The sequence below is a fragment of the Microtus pennsylvanicus genome, chromosome 15 (genome assembly GCF_037038515.1).
Source record: "Microtus pennsylvanicus isolate mMicPen1 chromosome 15, mMicPen1.hap1, whole genome shotgun sequence".
Classification (NCBI taxonomy): Eukaryota; Metazoa; Chordata; class Mammalia; order Rodentia; family Cricetidae; genus Microtus; species Microtus pennsylvanicus.
The window spans coordinates 27,373,773-27,395,184 of record NC_134593.1 but is presented as its reverse complement, the minus strand read 5'-3'; the positions used below and the strand labels follow the sequence as shown (position 1 = coordinate 27,395,184).

The window sequence follows — 21,412 nt, the reverse complement described above, 5'->3', positions numbered from 1 at the left end:
GGAAAAAGTCTCTGCAATCCATGTCTTTTTTAAGTCAGAACTGTCTCAAGAGGAAGAAAAGTTGGCCTAGTACATCTTATTCTTGTCTGCCATGCTACAGCCCAGGACTGAAGGTGTAACCTGTGGAAGCAGAGGGAAGGGTGCTGTGGTCCAGCTCCCATCCATCCCTGCTTGCCTTTGAAAACTTTAGTTTGTGGGAACTTTTTCTAGACCTCCCTTTATTTGCCATAGACTGTATTAGTCAGGGTTCTCAAGAGGAACAGAACGGATATGCTGAATGCAGATTACAAGGCACATTTCTGACATTAGCTTACGCAGTACAGGTCTGGGTAGTCAAACAACGACTGTCTGCTCAGTGGAGAATCTGAGAGCCCATAGCTGATCAGCCCATGAGCCTGGATGTTTCAGCAGTCCTGATCTAGAGCTTAATGCCTAGAGGATTTCTGGTGAACCTCTTGGGTCTTCAGTCCAAGTTGGAAAGCCTAGGACACTATGCCCCATTTACAGTAGAGATGGTTGGTGTCAGTGGTGGCAGCGATAGGGTAGATGCATTCACCTGCCCACTCTTGCGGAGAGTCTTCCTCTCTTCTACCTTTGCAGGCCTACGCAAAGGCTTTTCCCTCGCTGATCCTAGGTAGAGCCAAGTTAACAACAAGTTAAGCCAAGCTTCCCATCTGCAACATCTACAAACCGATTATCACTGAAAGGAAGATTTCTGTGGCTATGAAGCTGAGCAAAAATAATCCTATCACCAAGCCTCAGTCATGAAACAAAAATCAGATCGATACCCACAGTAGTGATGTATACCTGTCGTTTTAGCTCTTAGGAGTCTGAGCAGGAGGATTGCCACGAGTTTCCAGCCAAATAGAACTGCATAACAAAACCCTGTGTTGAGTACAAAGGGGACAGTGGTTATGAATTTCTCTTATATGCATAGCAGTAACATAAAATAACTTTTCAGGTGTGTTTACATATAAAGCCGAGGACTGATACGATAACCTGCTTTGGGATGTTTTGATAAGGCATGGTGCACTATCTGAGTGGGTGGGATATAGGATAACCTCCATCTACTTTGGAAACAATTGGAAATTGGAAAGGGGTTGAGCCAGATCTAGAAGGACTGGCCACTGCCTACCATGCATTCTTGAGGATCTGACATTCTCATGTGAAATCCTGTCTTTCAGTTTGAGAACGAGCTGATCACAAAGCTAGACCAGGAGGTGGAAGGTGGCCGAGGAGACGAACAATACAAGGTTCTTCTGGAGAAGCTGTGAGTATCTCAGGGCAGCACCTTAAGCCGGCAGACAGAGCTTCTGCTGCCCGCCTAGCGGCCAGTGGGCAGGCTCAGCATCGCCCCATCAGCAAGTGGTCCTCGGGGGTGTGGACGGAATCCACATGGCTGGTGGTGTTTCTCCACTGTGAGTTCATGGCTGATGGTGTTTCTCCACTGTGAGTTCATGCTTGTGTTTTCCAACCAGCCTGACCCGGGAGAACACAGAAGGTGGGCGAGAGGAGGAGACACATGCAGCAGTGGCCTCCTGCCCAGTGTCTTAATTATGAACTTTAGCAAAAGTGGGGCACCTCTAACTGTGGCTTCAAAGCAGCCATTTCAAGGATGTCAAGGTTGATTGTAGACTTCAGAATACCTCACAGCCCATCAGAGAACTCTGAGAACGGAGCAGTTGTCTCTCAGCCAGCTTCTGCACTCCATGAAGATGCCGTTCCTTCCTAAGCCCACTCTGTCCCTTTATCTGCTGCCTCCTCTACCCAGTCTCTACCCACTCAACCTTTTAATGCTCTACACAGGGGTGTGTACTGTAGCTAAAGTCTTTGGATCATGGGACTCATAAGATTAAGTACAAATCCTCTTTTCACCACATTCTCCGATCTTGTCTGAGCCAATGAGTCCATCCTGACAGATACAACCAACCTCCCCGCGCCATCCCTGTCTGTAAGAGTAGTATCTACTTTTTAGTCTTATCCTTAGAAGTAAGTGAGGCAGTGCATCAACTTGGGGTTCCTTGCAGAGCTCACACTTTTAAACGTTTGAATGCAGGTGGGCAACGTGGCTCAGCCAGGGAAGGAACTCGACAGCCTAAACTTGAACCCTAAGACCCATGTGGGAGAAGAGAATCAAATCCTGAGATTGTCCTCTGACCTCCACACATCCCATGACATGTACCTACCTATACACATACGCAGAAATGTTTCTTTGTCTGTTTTTTAAAGGTGAGCTGCAATTATTATTGTCTAACCATCTTATTCTGCAGGTAGCTATACACATTGGCTTCTCATGTCCTACAAACTTTAATACCCAGCCATCTCTGTTGCCCTCTGCGTCTCCTCTATGTCATTTGGTTATTCTCCTATTCTTGGCAGTTTGGGACCAGTCTGAGTATGAACATAAGGACCACCAACTTTTATCTTTTCGCTTAAAGACTCCCTGAGAAGGACCCAGCACACAACACATGGTAGTGGAACAAGACAGGGGAATTGCCTTCAATTTAAAGAACTGGATGTCTCTATTCTGTTTGTAGACAGAATAAAATAATCTTGCTATCCTTTTTCCATGAGATCTCTTCACCTCTATCCTTCCTAGCATATATAGCCTTTAAAATTCTGGATTTGTTTAGAAGTTATGCACAGACAGAAACAGACAGATTTTGGGGATAATTGAGCATGGTAGCACCTGCCTTTAATCCCAGCACCCTGGAGACAGAGGCGGGAGAGTTTCTGTGAGTTCAAAGTCAGCCTGGTCTACATGGTGAGTTCCAGGACATCCAAGACGGCATAGTGTGAATCTGGCTTTATAAAAATAAAACATAATCTAAGCTATATCTCAGCAGTAGAACATTTGCTTTCCACCACACACATACTCACAATGTACAGATGATAAAATATTCATTTAAAAAAATCTACTGCTAATCTTCATGAGCAAATTCACATTGTTTCTTTTGTTCATTCTGAATCATTAGCTCAGAAAAGCATGGCTGTACCAATTCCAGCTTCCTGAAATACTCCTAGAATCTGGCGTCATTATTTTTAAGATTTATTTTAAGATGTGTGGGTGTGGGTAGGTATATGTTTATGAGTACAGGTGCCCTCAAAAGAGGGCATCAGGTCCTCCAGAGCTGGAGTTGCAGGTGGTTGTGAGCTGCCCAGCGTGGGTGCTGGGAACCAAACCCAGGTCCTCTTAGTGTACTCTTAACCACTGAGCCATCTCTCCAGTCCCTAGTCTGGACTGATTCTTTAGACCAGTTTCCTTTTCTGAATTTTCTCTTAGTTACCCAAGAAGCCCTAAAACTTGGTTCTCTATGACCCCCAAAAGGGAGGATCTGAAGTGTATCCCGGTCTGCCTGCTCACTGTAGAGCTTTTCTGTCTGAAGATGGTTTTATCTGGTGTCACCCATCCAAACGGCTACCGAGTTCTTCTGGGCTGAGCTTTAACCTGGGCTTTTCAGGCTGCCTGTCCAATGCTAGGCCCTAGAGAGAACAAAGACATAGGACAGAGTTCTTCTACAGCTGAGTTAGAACCGGGAGAGCATGTGAACATTGCAGGCAAGGGCCCTCATTTCCACAGCGTCCACTAGAGGAACTGTTGTTAACTGATTCTCAGAGGACACTGTGGGCTGGGATTCTAAATAATGGTGGGAATTGATTGTATCCCCAAGAAAGAGTAAAACTTGGGAAAATAGTAGATTCGATCTGGGCCCTGTTGAAAGTCCTAGGGCACTCTGGGTTCTACAGAAAATACTTATAAGTCTATAGCAGTGTTTCTCGATCTGGGGGTCACGGGCTCTTTCTCAGGGGTCACCTAAGACCATCATAAAACACAAATATTTACATTGTAATTCATAACAGTATTGTGAAATTACAGTTATGAGGTATCAATGAAATAATTTTATGGCTGGGGGTCCCCACAGCATGAAGAACTATATTATAAAGGGTTGCAGCATCAGAAAGGTTGAGAGCCACTGGTCTAGAGTTTCCTGCTGCTAGGACTTGATTGAGACCCACAGATGGTACCAAAAGTAACAGGGCGAACTGTGGAAATGATCTTTCCCCACTCCAGACTCTTGGAGCATTGCCGGAAACATAAATACCTCTCGAGCTCCGGGGAGGTCTTTGCTCTCCTGGTCAGCAGCCTCTTGGAGAACTTGCTGGACTACAGAACCATCATCATGCATGACGAGAGTAAGGAGAACCGCATGAGCTGTACCGTAAATGTTCTGGTAAGGGCCTGCTCCCTGGGCTGGCCAGTGGGCACAGCTAAGCCACCCCTGTTCCAGCCGCTCTGCTCCAAGTTGATAGCACAGATGCCCAGGCATCCTGGGGCATCTTAATAGGGCCCATGCCCTCGTGAGTCAGACTTGCAGTAGGCACAGACCCTTCTGGAATTTGGAAAGGGCGTGGAAAGTGCAACCTTGACTCTCCAGCCTTTCCCACACACCATCTCAGCCTGGCTCTTTATTTTAATTCACACGCGCTTGCTTTCCTACTGCGATGTAGCACGCAGAGACCTCTGCCATGAAATGTGAGTCTGTGCCGTTCTGCTGACAGTCAGACTCCAGTCTTCCCCTTGCCTGGGACTACAGACCTCCAAAGTTTAGGTTGCTATGCATTCCCGTGCTTAATATAAACCAAGCACAATACACCCCCCCACTCCCTGAGAAATAAGCATTCCAGGTGACTTCAGGATAATCCAAGCTCTGCTGTTCCCATTTCTTGTATTTCTCAGAAGCGTGGTCCTTTATCTTAATTATTTATTCTTCTCTCATATTGTACATCCTGACAGCAGCTTCCCCTCCCTCCACTCCTCCTCCTCTCTTCTTCCCCAGATCCACTTACTCTCCCCCGACCCATCTCCCCTAGAAACGAGCAGGCCTCCCAGGGACATCAGCTGAACGTGGCACAAGATACGATAATACCAGGCATACGCTCTCACATCAAGGCTAGGTGAGGAAATCCAGTAGAAGGAAAAGGGTCCTAAAAGCAGGCAAAAGAGTCAGAAGTACCCCACTTCCACTGTCACGAGTACCCCCCACCAAACAACAAGCCAACAACCATGACATATATGCAGAGGACATACTAATGCAGACCCATATTAGACTCCATGATAGCTGCTGAGTCTCTGTGGGCCCCTGTGAGTCCTGCTTAGTTGATTCTGTGGGCTGTGCTCTCTCGGGGTCCTGGACCCCTCTGGCTCCCACAATTCCTTCTCCCTCTCCTCCATGGGGTTCCCCCGGCTTTTACGGGGAGACCTCCAACCTGGGCTCTCTCTGTCTCTCTGCCTAAAGTTTGGCTGTCTTTGCATCTGCTCCCATCAGCTGCCAGAGGCAGCCTCTCTGATGACAACTGAACTAGGCACTGATATTGGAGTGTAGCACAACATCATTAGGAATCATTTCACTGATTTTTTTTTCCAGTCATGTTAGGTTCTACCCTGGGTCTCTGGGTATCCAGTCTCTGGTTCTTAGTCATCCATGCAGTGCCAAGCAAGCATGGGCTCCCTCTCCTGGTATGGGCTTCAAACCAATCAGTGGTTGGCCACGTCCCCAAGTTTTGGGCCACCGTTGCCCCAGTACATCTTGCAGGCAGGACAGATTGTAAAGCAAAGGTTTTGTGGCTGGGTTGGTATCCTGGCAGCCTTGCCTGGTTACAGAAGATGGCTGGTTCAGCCTCTATGTCCTCCGTTACTAGGAGGCCTCACTGGGGTCACCCTCATAGAATCCAGGGAGTTGCCACTGCACTTGGTTTTCACATCACCCCCAAGGTACCCTCCAATTCCAGTTGTCTCCTCCTCCCTATACTCTCTTCCTCCATCTCTCCCCACTCACTTTACCCCTCCTGTTCCCATCCCCACCTGTCCCCAGTCCACCCACAGATTCTACTCTGTTCCCCCTTCCCAGGGAGGTACATGAAGCACGGTCTTAATTTCTCCACTTCTTTGTATCTCATCACTTGCTATGCTTGTAGAAGAGATACTTAAAGGAACTAATGATGTCTCTTTAGAAAGAGACAGCATTAAGAAGCAGCAGTCCAGGTAGAGATTGTTTCATGGTTTAGAGTGTGTTCTGCTTTTCCAGAGACACAAGTTTGGTCCCCCTCACTCACGTCAGATGGCCCCAGCTCCAGACGGTCTGATGCCCCCTTCTGGCCTCTGAAGGCAACTACACTTACTTGCAGGCACACTCTCTTGAAGTTACAAATAAAAGCAGCTGTTGTGCTTTGGCTGTTTTTGTGTCAAGTTCATCGGCAGCCTTTAATTCATCCTGGTATTTTGTGACTTTTTTTTATTTCAGAATTTTTATAAAGAAAAGAAGCGAGAGGACATATACATAAGGTGAGTGAGGGAAACACCTTGGTTTTGCTAGTTCTATCATGGGTTTGTGGTATGTTTTAAACCAGGAAATACTGCCCCAGCAGCACTGTTGCTGTTAATAGACTCCTACAAATACAGGATGTGCGCAGTCTGCCTCGGAGAGTGAGCTCTCAAGACAGAGCCCCAGCAAGAACAGTTTCAGGGAGTGTGCAGTAAAGTCCCATCAGCATCCGAGGAGGGATAGGAGGGACTCCAGGGGACAGGAAGAAGTAATCCACAGTGGCCTTTGGTTTCAGAACCGTGAGTCTCTGATCCTGAAACCAACTTGTTCTCAGAAGAATTTCCAGAGGTTTCCATCACCTCCCAAAGAGGACCAAGACCTAAAAATAAATAAATACCAACAAAATTATAATAATAATAAAATTAAAAAGACCAAATAGAGAGACGAGGAGAACCACGGGGCAGGAAGTGGTACCATGGGCTAGAGAAATAGGAGGTGACAGAGTCTATTGCCTAAGGGAAGGGGACTGTTGCTGTTAGACGCAGAGGTCAGTGTGCAGGCTGGGACCTCGGGAATGCCAGCTCACCTCCCTGGTGACAAAAGGCCTCTTCTCTCCCCTCTTACCAGGTACTTGTACAAGCTTCGAGATTTGCACAGAGACTGTGAGAACTACACAGAAGCTGCCTACACGCTTCTCTTGCACGCTGAGCTTCTGCAGGTAAATGGGTCCTATGCGGAAGATCCATGTTGTATGTCATGCATTCAGTCCCTCGGGACTAAATTCTGTGAACTTTGTGATTTGGGTAGGAAACAACCTTATTTTAGGGCTGTAGTTTATCTAAGAATGTGTGCGTGCCTTCTAGATAAACAGGGTCGCTTTCAGATCAGGACTGGGAAAATAATCATTTGTTGTTTGATGCGCCTTAGGAAGCAGGGCACAACCGAGAGGCCTCCGGTGATTGCCATTCTAATTAAATACACGTTGATGATGTATAAAGAGATTAGTTAAGCTACAGAGACGACTTACAAATGAGGACAGCCCCTGGGAGAAGTACTTTCCCGTTTATCCTCTCTCCAAATCAAAGTATACTGAGGCTCTATATAAATGCCTCCGATTGTCCCAAATCCCAAGCAGTCATTTCAAGGCCTCTCCTCCTTTAAGCTTTGGATTTCTACATAAGTATCAATCTTTGAATGGGTCATAACTCAAATTTAACATGCCAAAACCACAAACCTTTGTTCCCATTCTTGTTCCTCCCCTTCTCTTTCTGGCCACCCCATCTGCCTGGTATCTTAGGCGATAACCTTGGAGTCACATTCCAGTCTTCTCTTTAGGTCACTGACTCCTACACTCTCCATGAACAGAGTGTGTAGCCCTGCCGTCTAGAACATGGCCTTTATCTTCTATTTAAAAAAGAAGAAGAGGAAAACTCCCTTGGCACCATCCAGGTTCAGGCCCCTGGCCTCTCTACCCAAGGCACAGTAGTGTCTCTCCGTAGACCTTCTGCTTCCGTTCTTATACCCAACAGTTAATTTTCTCCTAGAGTTTGATTTGATTTGACTCTAAAATGATACTCATGCGTCAATCTCACCAGCGAAACACAGGAGTTTCCTGCCTCCGTTTCCCAAGGAAATCCACAGCCCATGTTTAAGGTTGGGACGGACATTAAAAGGTTTTCTTCTGCCTGTGTGAGGTTAGCTGTCCCTGGATATCACCAGAGAATGGTCCCCAGTGGCAAGCCCTGTAGGTCTTTTTATTCATGTTGCCCAGAAAGTTAAACCCTCAAGCTAGGCGTGATGGTACATGCCTATAATTCCAGCACACAGGAAGCAGAGGCAGGCAGGGATAACGAATTCAGGGCCAGCCTTTATTTCATAGGATGAGTCTATCTCAGAAAATGAAAAAGCAAAAGAAAAGGAAATTAAATTGTCCTATCCTGGTGTAAGGTATGAAGTGTGGGTCAGCTTTTATTTCCAGCAGAGATGTTATTTGTCGAATATTCTGAATTTTATTCACTGGCATAAGATCGCAGCTTTATCTCGGTGGTGGAGGAGGTCTCATTGTAGGATCTCCTTGGGTGCGGGCCTCCCTCTGCTCACGTGCTGGTGCTACATTGTTGGTATGATTAATTCCTTACAGTGTTATCGTCTGGTGTAGTTACTCCCCATTGCCCCCGCCCCTAGGGTTGCCTCCTGCTCCTTTGTGTTTTTCCATCTGGGCATTACAATCCTGAAATTTCAAATGTCTTGACGCTCAGGGTATACAGCTCAGTGGTAGAGCGCTCGCTTGGCTCATGCCCCTACTTTCAGACCCGGGAGAAAGAAGGAAGGAAGAAGGGGAAGACAAGGAGGAGATGAGAGGAAAACAGAAATGGAGAGGAAGGGAAAGGAGAGGGAGGGAGGGAGGGAAGGAGGGAGGGAGGGAGGGAGGGAGGGAGGGAGGGAGGGAGGGAGGGAGGGAGGGAAGAAGCTAACTTTGCAGGGCCTGATAGGCTAGGCCTGTAAATCCGGCTGGTAGGGAGGAGGGCGAAGCTGGAGGATCCCGCTTTGAAGACCGGCCTGAGCAACTCCTTTATCTCAAAATTTTAGAAGTGTAAATGCAATGCTGGGGGTGTAGCTCATACCTAGCCTTCAGAAAGCCCTGGATTCAGTTCACACAACCACCAAAGAAGGGCGGTGGGGCTGGAGGAGGGCTTTAGTAAGAATTTACTTACATGTTTATGAAACAGCATTTCTCTCTCAAGGCATAGTCTCCCTTTCTTCGGGGCTGCTGCTGTGTCTTTGATTGGCACAGCCAAGTTCCTTGCATGTCAAGTCTTGTGTAACCCTGGTGATGTCTCAGTTGTCTGATGGGCTTCATTTTGATGGATCGTTTGCGTCTGCTGCCTTCTGTGTGGCTGTTATCTCTGTAGCCAAAGTCTATCCTCAAGTGTTCCTGTTCCTTTGCTTCTTAGCTTTCAGCGTTGTGTCTTTGGTTTTGCACTGGACACCGTGTACTAAGGAGAAGGGAGTATCCGCGTGTAGTGATTGTTTTATCTGCTCCTCCATGATCACAGACCTAGTGCACAGACTTCTCTTATCTGATAGTGTTCAAGATGCCTTCCGCATAGTGAGGCTGCTTTAGCTAGCTCGTTCCATTCCCCTCTTCCCGGGCAACGCTGCAGGTGCCTGGCCATTTGGCGTGACACTTGTTTCCGAGAGAAACTGACATATGGGCATCTGCGTTTATGTCATTTTGTGTTTAGTAAATAACTTAAAACACAATATGTCTGAGTTGACTGCGTGCAAACAAGTCGCTTCCTGACTTTTCTGGTCTGGAGTTTCGCTTCATTAATCTCCGCGTCCCTTTTTCTCTTTGCAGTGGTCGGACAAGCCCTGCGTGCCCCATTTGCTCCAGCGGGACAGTTACCATGTTTATACCCAGCAGGAACTTAAAGAGAAACTGTATCAAGAGATCATATCCTATTTTGACAAAGGCAAAGTGAGTGCTGGGTTCTCTGTGGGTTTTTTTGTACTACTAGAAAGAAGATTTTTAAAAAAGATTATATTGAATACATTTCTAATGCTAAGTGCTGAGTCATCACGGAGCACACAAGAAAGGCCCTGTCCCCAACAGAAACCCATAAGCTGGGGAGATGCTTCAGTGTCTAAAGTGCTTGTCATGCAAGAAGAGGGACATGAGTTTCTGATCCCCAGGATGTATATATAAAAGCAGGGCACGGGGATGGGTACCTGTAACCCCAGGATTGAGAGGAGGAGACAGTAAGTTTCCCCCGAGGCTTGCAGGCCAGCCAGACTAGCCAAACTGGTATGCTTTGGGTTTTGTGAGAGACCCGATATCTAAAAAGGCAAGGTACAAAAGTGATTTTGGAGCCGGATGTGGTGATGCATGCCTTCTATCCTTGTACCAAGAGGCAAAGGCAGGCCAGCCTGGTCTACAGAGCTAGTTCCAGAATAACCAGGGCTACACAGAGAAACTGTCTTGAAAACAAAACAAATGAACAAAATAACAATAACAACAACAACAACAATAATAATAATAAAGTGGTTCTGAAGAGACATTCTACCATTTGCCTTTGACCTCCACACACACCTCTACAGGCCAGCACACCCACACAGCCCTACCACATGTATGCACACGTGCATACACACACACTTATACGCATATACATACTCATGTATTCACAGAAGAAAAATATAATAATTTTTTATTTTTAGAAACCACATTCACTTATGATGGCAGCATTAGTGTCAGGGGCTCTAGATCACTCAACTGCTGAAACTGGCTCAAAATTCTAGCCCCCACATGATTAATAACGGAACTCAGGAGATTGCTGTATCTAATTGCTGCTATGTCTCACACCAGCCACCTGTCCCGCCCAGCCACACTCCCACGCTCTTGGGTCCATGACTTCTCCTTCCTTGGCGTTGCCATTGGTGCTTTGCTCTTTAAATTCCAAACTGCGTCAGTGGAGACTCTTGTGTCCTGGCCGATTGTCCGGAGGAGGCACGTTTTGGCAACATACTCACGATGCCCAAGGTTGGGCACCTCTAATCCAACATGGAAAGTGTTCTGAACTCTAAGGCTGTGGAATATCAGCATGGCCTGAAGAAAGCTTCAAAGTCGGGAGCGTTCTGGATTAAGGGTCATGTAACCAGTAATGTCTATGGAAATTATTCCAAATTTAAAAAGAAAAAAAAATCAAATTGGAAAAACTAGTAGCCCCAAGCATTTCAGAGAAGAGCTACTCACTCTGCCGTATCCTTCCATTCGGAAAGGAAGGGTTAGTTAATCAGGGGGTGTAGCAAGTCAGGGTCCCTTAACAGATGTTTAGCCTGCCTGACTACTTAGTACCAGTGATTCCCGAGGGAGGTGACAGCTCTGAGGACTGTGACTGTGTGTCGCTCACATCTCACCCTGCTTTCCTTCTTCTGGAGATGTGGGAGAAAGCCATTAAACTGAGCAAAGAGTTGGCTGAGACCTACGAGAGCAAAGTATTCGACTACGAGGGCCTGGGCAGTCTCCTGGTAAGTCTGGGCCAGTGGGGCTGCTAACGTGGATGCTTCTAAGAACAGTTTGGTATATGGATTGCAAACCTTACTTGACTTTAAAACGAAGAAAAGCTTTTACCATTGCTCTCCTTGTGGTTTCCCCCTGAAGTCCCTTGGGACTCGGAAAGAAGACTACCCTGGAGAGGAGGGGAGACACTGAGCCTGGGCGATGACGCCCTATTCTGACTAACATGGGACATCAACATCATATGTTCATCAAAGTTTACTTGTCTTGGGCCAGGGAGGTGATTCAGTTGGAAAAGGCACTTGCTGCCAAGCCCAACAACCTAAATTCAACCCCCATGTTCCACATGTTGGAAGGAGAGAACAGAATATAAGTCATCCTCAGACCCTGGACCATGAAACATATGTTTGTGCACACACACTCACACTAAATAAAGTATAATTTTACAACGAGAAGGTGCCCATCCTTCAGGCTTTGTTTCCCCCACGAGAGTACCATTGTGCATAGCATGACTTACTTGTAAGTGTCTCTGCCCGAATCGAAGTGGCTGTGGCCACCTTTCTTCTTTCTGGTGTCACAGAAAGGCTCAACATTGACAGTTTCCTGAGCCTGCATATTAAGCCCAGCTGCGGGCACAGTTCAGCCCTTACAAACAAGCGGCACCCATGTGCAGCCACCCGCATGCCCACTGCATGGCAGCGGAGAGAACATTCACAGCAGGGGCCTTGAAGGATCCAGTCGTCACTGCCACAGAATCATCTTTCCCTTAAAGATCTATTTGTCAGGAGCCATTAGTGAAGGTGTAACTCATGTACATTACCAGCTTCTGCAATTGAGAGTCCAGAAATTCACTCAATAATTTCTAAGCTCGCTTGAGATAAGATTCTGACAACCCGTCAGCCAACTAAGACAATGTAGTTCTGACAGACTGTCACCCAGAATGGTCACAGAGCATATCAACTGTGGTTGGGATGGGTGTGGTACAGGATGATAATCCCAGCTGCTTGTGGCACAGGGAGTTCAAGTTCTGCATGCCCTGCAGAGCAAGTTAAAGCAGCCTGGGAGGCTGCACAAGGTCTTGCTTATAATATAATATTGCTCAAAATACAAAGGAAAAGAAGAGCCAAGGATGGAACTCAGTGTAGAGCATCTACCTTGCATGCATAAGGCTCTGAGTTCTATCCCTGGCTCCCCATAAAACCAGGCATGGTGATGCATTTTTGTAATCCCAGCACCTGGGTAGCAGAGACAGGAGGAGCCTCAGCTATATGGAGAGCTTGAGGCTAGCCTGAGCTACGTACAACCTTGTCTCAAAGAATTCATAGTAAAGCATCAAAAGACACAGTGAGTCTAGAGACTGAAGAATGGATAGTTCTCCTTTTGATCATCGTCCAAGCCCAAGGTGGCTATCCAAGTCACCTGCTCAAAGCAGAAAAGCCCTCAGCATCTCCTGTCACACACCTGGTTAAGCTCAGATACTGCCTGTGGATCTCAGGAAGTGCGTGTAGGCCTCCCGGTCCTTTCCTAGGCCCAAGTCCCCACCATTAGATCCCAGAACAGAATCATTCTGTGGCCTACAAGGTGGTCTCCAAAGACCTTCCATTTATCTGCTACATGGGAAAGCACAGCAAATGAGCTGACTGTTTTTCTCTTTTATTTCTTCCCCTGACAGTTTCCTGGTAACCTTCTGGTGGAATGTGTTGTTTTGTCTTTCAGAAAAAAAGAGCCTCGTTTTATGAGAACATCATTAAGGCCATGAGGCCGCAGCCTGAATACTTTGCAGTGGGGTACTATGGACAGGGCTTCCCGTCCTTCCTGCGGGTGAGGAGTCTGGGGGTGGTCCCCAGAGCCATTAGGAGTGGGGTTCAGGGGAGAGAGAAGACTTATCTCTCTCCCAGATGGGCAGCAGCAGCTGCTGGCCTACGTTTCCACCGTGGGAGGTCGGGTCAGGGAGGGAGACCTCTTCCTGAGTGCTGGCCTCTTCACCCCACACCCCTGACACCACTGGTATTCTGGCAGAGTCTCTGGGCGATGACTTTCCCAGGTGCAAGGAGAGAAGGAAAAACACCATCAGCAGAATCCACTGGCCAGACTTGGACGATTGCGGATGGATGTGTTTTGTTTGGTTGCTTATTTTATTTCCAGTCAGGGCTACTTTGAAATCAGATCTCCCAAGAACAAGATGACCAACATTTCCCCAAAGCAAACACAGTTTTGTAGTGGCAAGCAGGAGAGGCCCTTTTCTTCCTCTCAAAAGCATAAATACTGTCACAGTGACTTTAGAGTTGGAGAAACAAAAGACTTTAAAAAGAATGCTCTCAGACCTGAGCTTTGTTTAAATATATATTATCTCTCATGGTCTTAATTAAAAAAAACATAGAATGGGACGGGGGTGTGATTCAGTTGGTTGAGTACTTGCCTAGCATGCTTGAAGCACTGGGTTCAAGTCCCAGAACCACATAGACTGGGTATGCTGATATATGTCTTAAATCATAACACTTGGGATGGAGGCCACAGGATCATAGATAAACAAAGGCCATTCATATTTCTAGCAGGGCTTAATGAGAAAGCAATGGATTCTCATTCAGGGTCTACTGATTGCCCACTCTGTGCCAGGCATCTGGAAAGAAGCAGAAATGTCCTGAAATTCCTCAGACTTCTCTCTGCCCTCAGGGATTCCACAAGCGAATGGGGGTCAGGTGGGGAGTTAAATGTCAACATAGTAATGTAAATTTTAAACTGTGTAACCAAGGAAGATGGCCCGTGCTGAAAGAGTTCATGACAGAGAGGGTTTACTCAAGTCAGTAGAAATCTCGTCATTCCAAAATACTGTAAGGATGTTCATAGCTCTCTTAATCCTAACCACCAAGGTCTACATCCAACGCCCATGTCTATCACCTGCTGAAAGAAGGGATAGACTAATATCCACCCAATAGACGCTGCTCTTGCCTGTTGGGTATGCAGAGGATGGTCACTGAGTGCTCACTTGGTGGTGGATTTAGCTTCAATGGAAGAGCACAATGGCCTTCTCTATCTTCAGCTCCAGGTTCCCCTTCACCTTCATATCCATTGACTTCTCTTGGCTTTCCTGCCCTACAGAACAAAATCTTCATCTACCGGGGTAAGGAGTATGAGAGGCGAGAAGACTTCAGCTTGAGGTTATTGACCCAGTTCCCCAACGCTGAGAAGATGACCAGTACCACACCTCCAGGAGAGGACATCAAGTCATCCCCAAAGCAGTGTATCCTTGCCATGAGGAAAGCAGGCCAGTGACTCTTTACCCTGGGACGGGCCAGGCCGAGGCCCATAGACTAAGAGCGGCACCTCCTCTGCAGGCAGATGTGCCGTGAGCCCGCAGACTCATCCTTCAACCATCCAGTGTAAAAGTCTGTGGGGCCTTTGGGGAAGACATGGTCAGTAAATGTTGAGTACAAATGAATATACTTCCTAGTCAGGTGGGGTGCTTAAAGGAAGTTCAGGATTCTGTTGCAGACCTTGAAACCATGCCCAGTCATCCAGCAGCATTCTTGGTACCCTCCCAGCCAATGGCTCCAGGACAGCCTCTGTCTTAAGGTTTCTAGTGTTGTGAAGAAACACCCTGACCACAACAATGCTTATTTTTTTTTCTGTTTTCTTTTTCTTTTTTCCTTTTTAAATTATTTTTATTGAGCTATATATTTTTCTCCACTCTCTTCCTCTCCCCTCACCATCAACCCTTTCCCATGGTCCCCATGCTCCCAATTTACTCAGGAGATCTTGTCTTTCTACTTCCCAGGTTGATTAGATCCATGTAGGTCTCTCTTAGGGTCGCCTTTGTTGTCTAGGTTCTCTGGGATTGTGAATTGTAGACTGTTTTTTCTTTGTTTTAAGTCTAAAAGCCACTTATGAGTGAGTACTTGTGATATTTGTCTTTCTGGGTCTGGGTCACCTCACTCAATATGATGTTTTCTAGAGTCTTCCATTTACGGTGTCTCTTATAAAGGAAACATTTAATTTAAAGCAACTAGCTTACAGTTCAGAGGCTTAGTCTTTTATCATCATGGCAGGAATCAGGGCAGCATGCAGACAGGCATGGTGCTGGAGAAGGAGCTGAGAGTATTACATCTTCATTTGCAGGCAGCAGGAAGTGAACTGAGTACCACAATGAGTATAGCTTGAGCAAAGGAGACCTCTAAGCCCACTCCCACAGAGATACACTTCCTCCAACAAGGCCATACCTACTCCAACAAAACCACACCTCCTAATAGTGCTACTCCCTTTTAGAGTCATTTCCTTGCAAACCACCACACCATCCCAGTCCACTCTTCCTACCACCCCGTGGACACCCAAGTCTGCAGCTGTTCAAATATGTATGGCATCGATTTTGCATATAGTCTATATACATATTCTCTCTCTCTCTCTCTCTCTCTCTCTCTCTCTCTCTCTCTCTCTCTCTCTCTCTCTCTCTCTCTGTGGAGGTGTGTTTAGCTATGTGCTGAGGATTGGAACCCATGCCTGTACAGTAAGCACTTTGGTAACTGTGCCATCTCCCCAGCCCCTCCTAGTTGACTTAGACTCCCTGATATAGTAACTACCCTGTAAAAATTGTCACGCTCTGTCATTTAGAAGATAAGGACAAAGAGGGGAAGGTCTGTACGGAGGTTGGTACAGAAGGAAATCTTCACTTGGTTATCTGCCTTCGGGTGCAGTGCCTGTAGGTCCAGAGGGCAGGCTGTGTCTGTGCCAGGGGAAAGCCTTTCCAATGCTAATCATCCCATCCAAGCAGGAGGGAGCCCTTACCCCAAGCTGGTTTGGAGGTCTGACTTCACTTCCCTGTTGTGGAATCTTGAGTTTCTACTTCTCGCTGTTTCTGAGTTCTCCTCCGCTGAAAATAAGAATGTTCCGTCTTGCAAGTTTGCCGTGTGAAAGATAAATTCAGAACACCTAGTCCCCGTGAAGGGACTCACTCCATCAACAGTAGCATCTAAAGGTAGCAGCTCTGGTTCCCTGGGCCCTGGAGTCCCGGCTCTTTCGGGAGAATGCATACCCAGGAGGAATCACGTAGAAGCAACTCTGGCTGTCAGTCTCCTGATACTTTCCTGTTTCCTGGTACTTGTTTCACGCGGCAAGGATGTTTGCGAGGTGTCTCGCCACACAGAGTGTCCTGGGACAGTGTATATGGGAGCGCATCACAGTGTGATGCTGGCCCCTGCCGAGAGGAGATGAGAGGTGACAGCAGGGACTTCACTGCCTGGGGCCCCTGCAGGGCCAGCCTTTTCCTTAACAAGTCCCCAGACCTGCAGTGCTTCACCGTGAAGCCCGTGATGTGCTTGCCGCCCGGCTACAAGGACAAACCAGTTCCAGAGCAGATCTTGAAGTGAGTGGTTCTCTCATAGAAAACAGTCAGGTGGGCCAGGATGCGTGCTTGCGACCATAGCAGTGGGGGGAAAGAGAGCGGCAAGTTCAAGGCCCGTCTGGGCTACCCAGCAAGACTTGCCGTGGAATGCATCAAAAGCAAAGCCTTTGTCATCCATTCTGGTTTGGAAGGCTTGCTCCTTATTGTTGTGCGTACAAGATGAGAGAGCTTATCAAATTAAAGCAACATGGGCTTTATCTTTGAGACAGAGGGAAAGCTAAACTTCACTTGGTGTGAGCACAGGCTCCCTTAGCCCACAAAATACTCGGGTATCTCTGAGGACCTGCTGGTCCCAGTGTTCAAGGTTGCTTTCTGCCCCTAGAGAAGCTAACGTGCCAGTGAGATTGACTGGCAGCCCCGTAGCAGCGCTGCCGTACGTGCTGGGTGTAACGTACCCTTTAAAACTAGGAGCCGTAAAATAAACTCTCAAGTATGAAAAAGAAGAGGTGGTACGAAACCCGGGTACGTACTGTCCCAGGAGCTCAGTGTGGCCCTGGCGGCCGCAGAGGTAAACCTCAGTGTCAGGTGTGTCACGCGCGTCATCGCGGGCTGGTTCCGTGAGGTCCAATACAGTCGCTCTGTTCTTTCCCAGCTACTACAGAGCCAACGAAGTACAGCAGTTCAGATATTCCCGGCCGTTCCGGAAAGGAGAAAAGGACCCGGAAAATGAGTTTGCCGTGAGTTCACTTGGTTTGTCTTCTCTGCGAGTGGGATGGGGTTGGGATTGCACATGAGTGTTCGGAGGCCAGAAGTCAGCCTTGGGGGTCATTCCTCGGGAACTTCTCTACTTGTTATTTGGACAAAGGTCCTTCCTTGGGGCTGCAGCTTACCAGCCTAGCTTAGCTGGCTGCCGGGGAGCCCCTGGGAATCTCCCTCCATCTCTCCTCCCCAACACTGGGACTACAAGCTTGTGCCAGCACCCCTGAGTTTGTGCATAAGTGCTGGGGATCAGTCTCGGATCTTTTGGCTTGCTCAGCCTGAGCGATCTCTCCAGCCCTTTTGCCTTCTAGTGAGGCGCAGTGTCTTCTCCCTCATCAGCGAGCACAGCAGGTTGGAGCTTCCCCTGTAGGAGAGTGTTTAACTGTTCATTACTGACAAAGCAGGCTGTCATCTCGGGACTGAAGGTCTCAGATCGGGGCTGTACTGCTGGTCTTGCTGCTGCTATGAGCCTAGGCAAGACACACCCATCCCTCTCAGACCTCAAGTTTCCATCTTTAGAATGAACGGGCCCAAGGAGATTGACCCCAGGCAGACTCAAAGCCCATGATCCTTGGGTTTTTATGAAGAATTGGGTTCCATTCCCTAGAAGACATATGAGGATGGATTCTCACCCAACTTTAGCTAGAGGTTTTGGGGTCAGAGATGACCTAGCAGCTGACCGCCGTTTCATTTTGTGTTTTCTTTCTTGCCCCAGACGATGTGGATTGAAAGGACCACATACACAACAGCCTACACCTTCCCTGGGATCCTCAAGTGGTTCGAAGTCAAACAGATTTCAACCGTGAGTCATTTGAATCTGTAGCTCCTGCAGAAACAATGGCCGCTTTTGTTCCGCTCCGCTGCAGTCCGCACCAGCTTGACTCGCCTCCTCTGGCCAACTCTGTTTTTCAGAGGGGAAATAAGACGCTTACTTGTATAATAGGGTCGCTTTGTAAAACTGATGTTACAACACCAACCCAAAAGGTCACACTCAGAGAATGACTCTTTCATGGCCTAAGGGGCCTTGTCCCTGTATCCCCCCATAAGGCTACCAATGCCCAGTAACATCGCTGGGATGCCTCTCGGGAGCGGCCTGTCTGACACATCATTTTTCTCAAGGCCCCTTTCATCCTCAGCTCTTTGTGCCGCTGCTGCAGCTCCTGCCCCCATACTCCCCCCCCCCCAAAGCTGCCATTTAGCCTTTATAATACTTACTCCATCTCTCTGTGGTATTACCTTGTAGTTCTTCCCGTCTGGTCTCTGAGGAGTACAACTAAAAAGGTCTCCTATGGCAATGCGCCTCATAACTCAGAGTGTGGCTTCCACTCAGCAAACCAGAGTCTTTCATGCGTTCTTGAGTTCAGGCCCTCTCTCATTTCTGTGCACCCACGGTTGTCTCGGTCCATGCCCATCTACCTCTATTGGCTTCCATCCGTTCCCACCCATGGGCACCCATCTTCTTTCGTGTCTAGCTCTCTCCATAGCCTTCCTCCCCTTCTCTCACCTCTGCCCATCTCCTTCTCCTTCTCTCATGTTGTTATCCATGTCCCTCCACCTCCATCTGTCTCCTTCTAACTCTGAGAAAAAAAATAGAGTTTGGTGCTATTTAAGGAGTTAATGGCATTGGGTCCTTTAGGGGAGCTGGGCTTCAGTGTCCTCTGCCCACTGCTCAGTGTTGTTTCCCATCAAGTGTAGGATCCACCTTCTCCACGCAGCCAACTCTGGAACACCCAGCCACAGGTGGCTGTCCTGTGTGGTGTGTGTGCTCTTACCATTATCCGGACATGTTTCTGGCCCGCCTTATTTGAACATCTTGAGTTCCTACTAAAGCTACTCGCTCCTACCAGCTTTGAATTGCAGTGGACCCCCAGAATATGTGGTTCTGTATTCTCAGTGACCATGGGTTTCTCAGCTGTGGACTGTGTGCTGTGTATTTAGGTCTAGCACAGCTGCTTCTATTCTGTGTATGTACAGACTCTTCCCCTGGCTTATTCCCTGTATAATAGCCACCTCTATAGCTCTAGTTTCTACCAGTCATCCCGAGATGAGTTAAAATATATGAAAAACCAGGTGTTGTGATACAAACCTTTAATACCAGCACCTGAGAGCCAAAGACAAGTAGATGTCTGGGAATTCAAGGCCAGCCTGGTCTACATGGTGAGTTACAGATTCTTCAGTATTATGCTCCTGCAGCTTGTGGGTAATTTCTTTCCCTTGAGAAGAATGATCAAGTTTGTTCAGTCTTTGCAGCGGAGCTCATGGCGGGTCCTTCTCCCCTGTGCTGCGTTCCCCAGGAAGAAATCAGCCCTTTGGAGAATGCCATAGAAACCATGGAGCTGACCAATGAGAGGGTCAGCAACTGTGTACAGCAACACGCCTGGGACCAGTCCCTCTCCGTGCACCCTCTCTCCATGCTGCTCAGCGGCATCGTGGACCCGGCTGTCATGGGGGGGTTCTCCAACTATGAGAAGGTAAGCCCAGCTCCTGGCTCTCACAGGATGTATGTGCCTCTCCTTTCCTCTTTGGATGGGCACATGGAAATACACAAGGGTTGTCCCTGGCCTCACACTGTCCTGTGAAACCTTGATGAAAGAGTGCCAGGCCCTGGTATCTCATTCTGCCTTCTGGAAGATGGCTCAGGGTGGTCCCAGAGCCCAGGACACGCTTCCACTGAAACCGCTCTTAGGAAGAGTCGAGATGCTTTATGTAAACTGACTGTCCAGGACTCTCCAGCCTGACTTGAGCCAAGTTGTACAGACAAAAGACAGTTTCAGCGTGTATAACTTACTGGTGCTGGGCTAAAATGCTATGACCAAAAGAGTTTATTTGGCTTATGGCTCCAAAGGCATCGAATTTATCACAGCGGGAAGGGATGGCCGGTCATCACTGCAGGAGCTGGAAGCTAGCAGATTGCATTTTTATCCATGCACAGAAAACAGAGAAAGGGGACAGGAAATGGGGTGAGACTAAATTCTCAAGTCTCATCCCAGTGATAGGCTTCCTCCAGCAAGGCCCCACTTCCTACAGGATCCGTAACCAGCTGGGGACTAAGTGTTCAGATACCTGCGCCCATGGCTGACATAGCTCATTCAAACTGCCATGCAGCTTCACCATGCATTTGCTAACTGCATGCTACATCTGCTACTCTGAAATGGCATAAGAGCATCCTGACCATATGTAATCCAGTGGATAGGGTTTGCTAGAGTGTCATTTATAGTGGAGGTCATGATGTCAGTCCAGGTGAAGGACAATTGTTAGGGACAGGAATCACAGCTGTTACGGTGCATGTTCAGTGGCTGAGTATTTGGGGAGTCTTCTTGGATATAAATATCTGTGTGGCCAGGAAGCCTCTTCGAGGAGGCGGGAGATTGGATGGCACTTCTTTTCCATTTATACACAGTAGCCCAGACAAGTGAAGGCTCTGTGACTTGTCACTCTTGTGCCTTTCTACTGGCTGCTGTATGCTCTTAGACACAGGTCCCCTCTCTTAGCTGTAGGTAACTGCATAGTGAGAAAGCTTCCCAACTTAGGGGATGGCTTTGGGGATTAAGGAAGCCATCCCATATGTAGGCAAGAATTTAATATACATTTCTGAATTATTCACTGTGCAGTAGAGGCTGTCCTGTGAAGGGGACGAGTTTGCAGGTAGACCTTCCTGGTTATCACTGCGTAAGAGGCTTCCTTCCTTCTGAAGCTGGCCGCCTCTCTGCGGGGATTGGGAGTGTGTCCTCAGTAACGTTTGCATGTGCTCCGCTTTTAGGCTTTCTTTACGGAGAAGTACTTACAAGAACACCCTGAGGACCAGGAGAAGGTGGAGCTGCTCAAGCGACTGATCGCCTTACAAGTATGTACCCAGGGAGGTGTGCAGCTGGCCAGCTGTGCACAGTACTCTCCAGGGGGTCCAAATGCACTTGGCACTAAGACGTGTTCCAGAGCTCACATGTAGCTTCAGGCCGCTTCCTGGCCTCCCTTTCTCTC

At 47.8% G+C, this 21,412-nt stretch overlaps 1 protein-coding gene across 3 annotated transcripts in view; it reads left to right on the top strand.

The window, feature by feature from the left end:
• The window catches only part of Dock5 (dedicator of cytokinesis 5), a 178,946-nt gene that overhangs the window by 144,121 nt on the left and 13,413 nt on the right, over window positions 1–21,412 (top strand). The window contains exons 34-46 of one of the 3 annotated variants that reach the window (XM_075950267.1): window positions 1,185–1,270; window positions 4,073–4,232; window positions 6,303–6,343; window positions 6,951–7,041; window positions 9,685–9,804; window positions 11,262–11,351; window positions 13,057–13,161; window positions 14,440–14,581; window positions 16,615–16,696; window positions 17,328–17,412; window positions 18,150–18,236; window positions 19,729–19,905; window positions 21,195–21,278. In XM_075950267.1, the coding sequence (XP_075806382.1) occupies window positions 1,185–1,270; window positions 4,073–4,232; window positions 6,303–6,343; window positions 6,951–7,041; window positions 9,685–9,804; window positions 11,262–11,351; window positions 13,057–13,161; window positions 14,440–14,581; window positions 16,615–16,696; window positions 17,328–17,412; window positions 18,150–18,236; window positions 19,729–19,905; window positions 21,195–21,278 (1,350 nt within the window). Of the gene's footprint in view, window positions 1–1,184; window positions 1,271–4,072; window positions 4,233–6,302; window positions 6,344–6,950; window positions 7,042–9,684; window positions 9,805–11,261; window positions 11,352–11,484; window positions 11,747–13,056; window positions 13,162–14,439; window positions 14,582–16,614; window positions 16,697–17,327; window positions 17,413–18,149; window positions 18,237–19,728; window positions 19,906–21,194; window positions 21,279–21,412 lie in introns of those variants that run through there. The other 2 variants (XM_075950268.1, XR_012908002.1) reach the window with 2 other exon arrangements.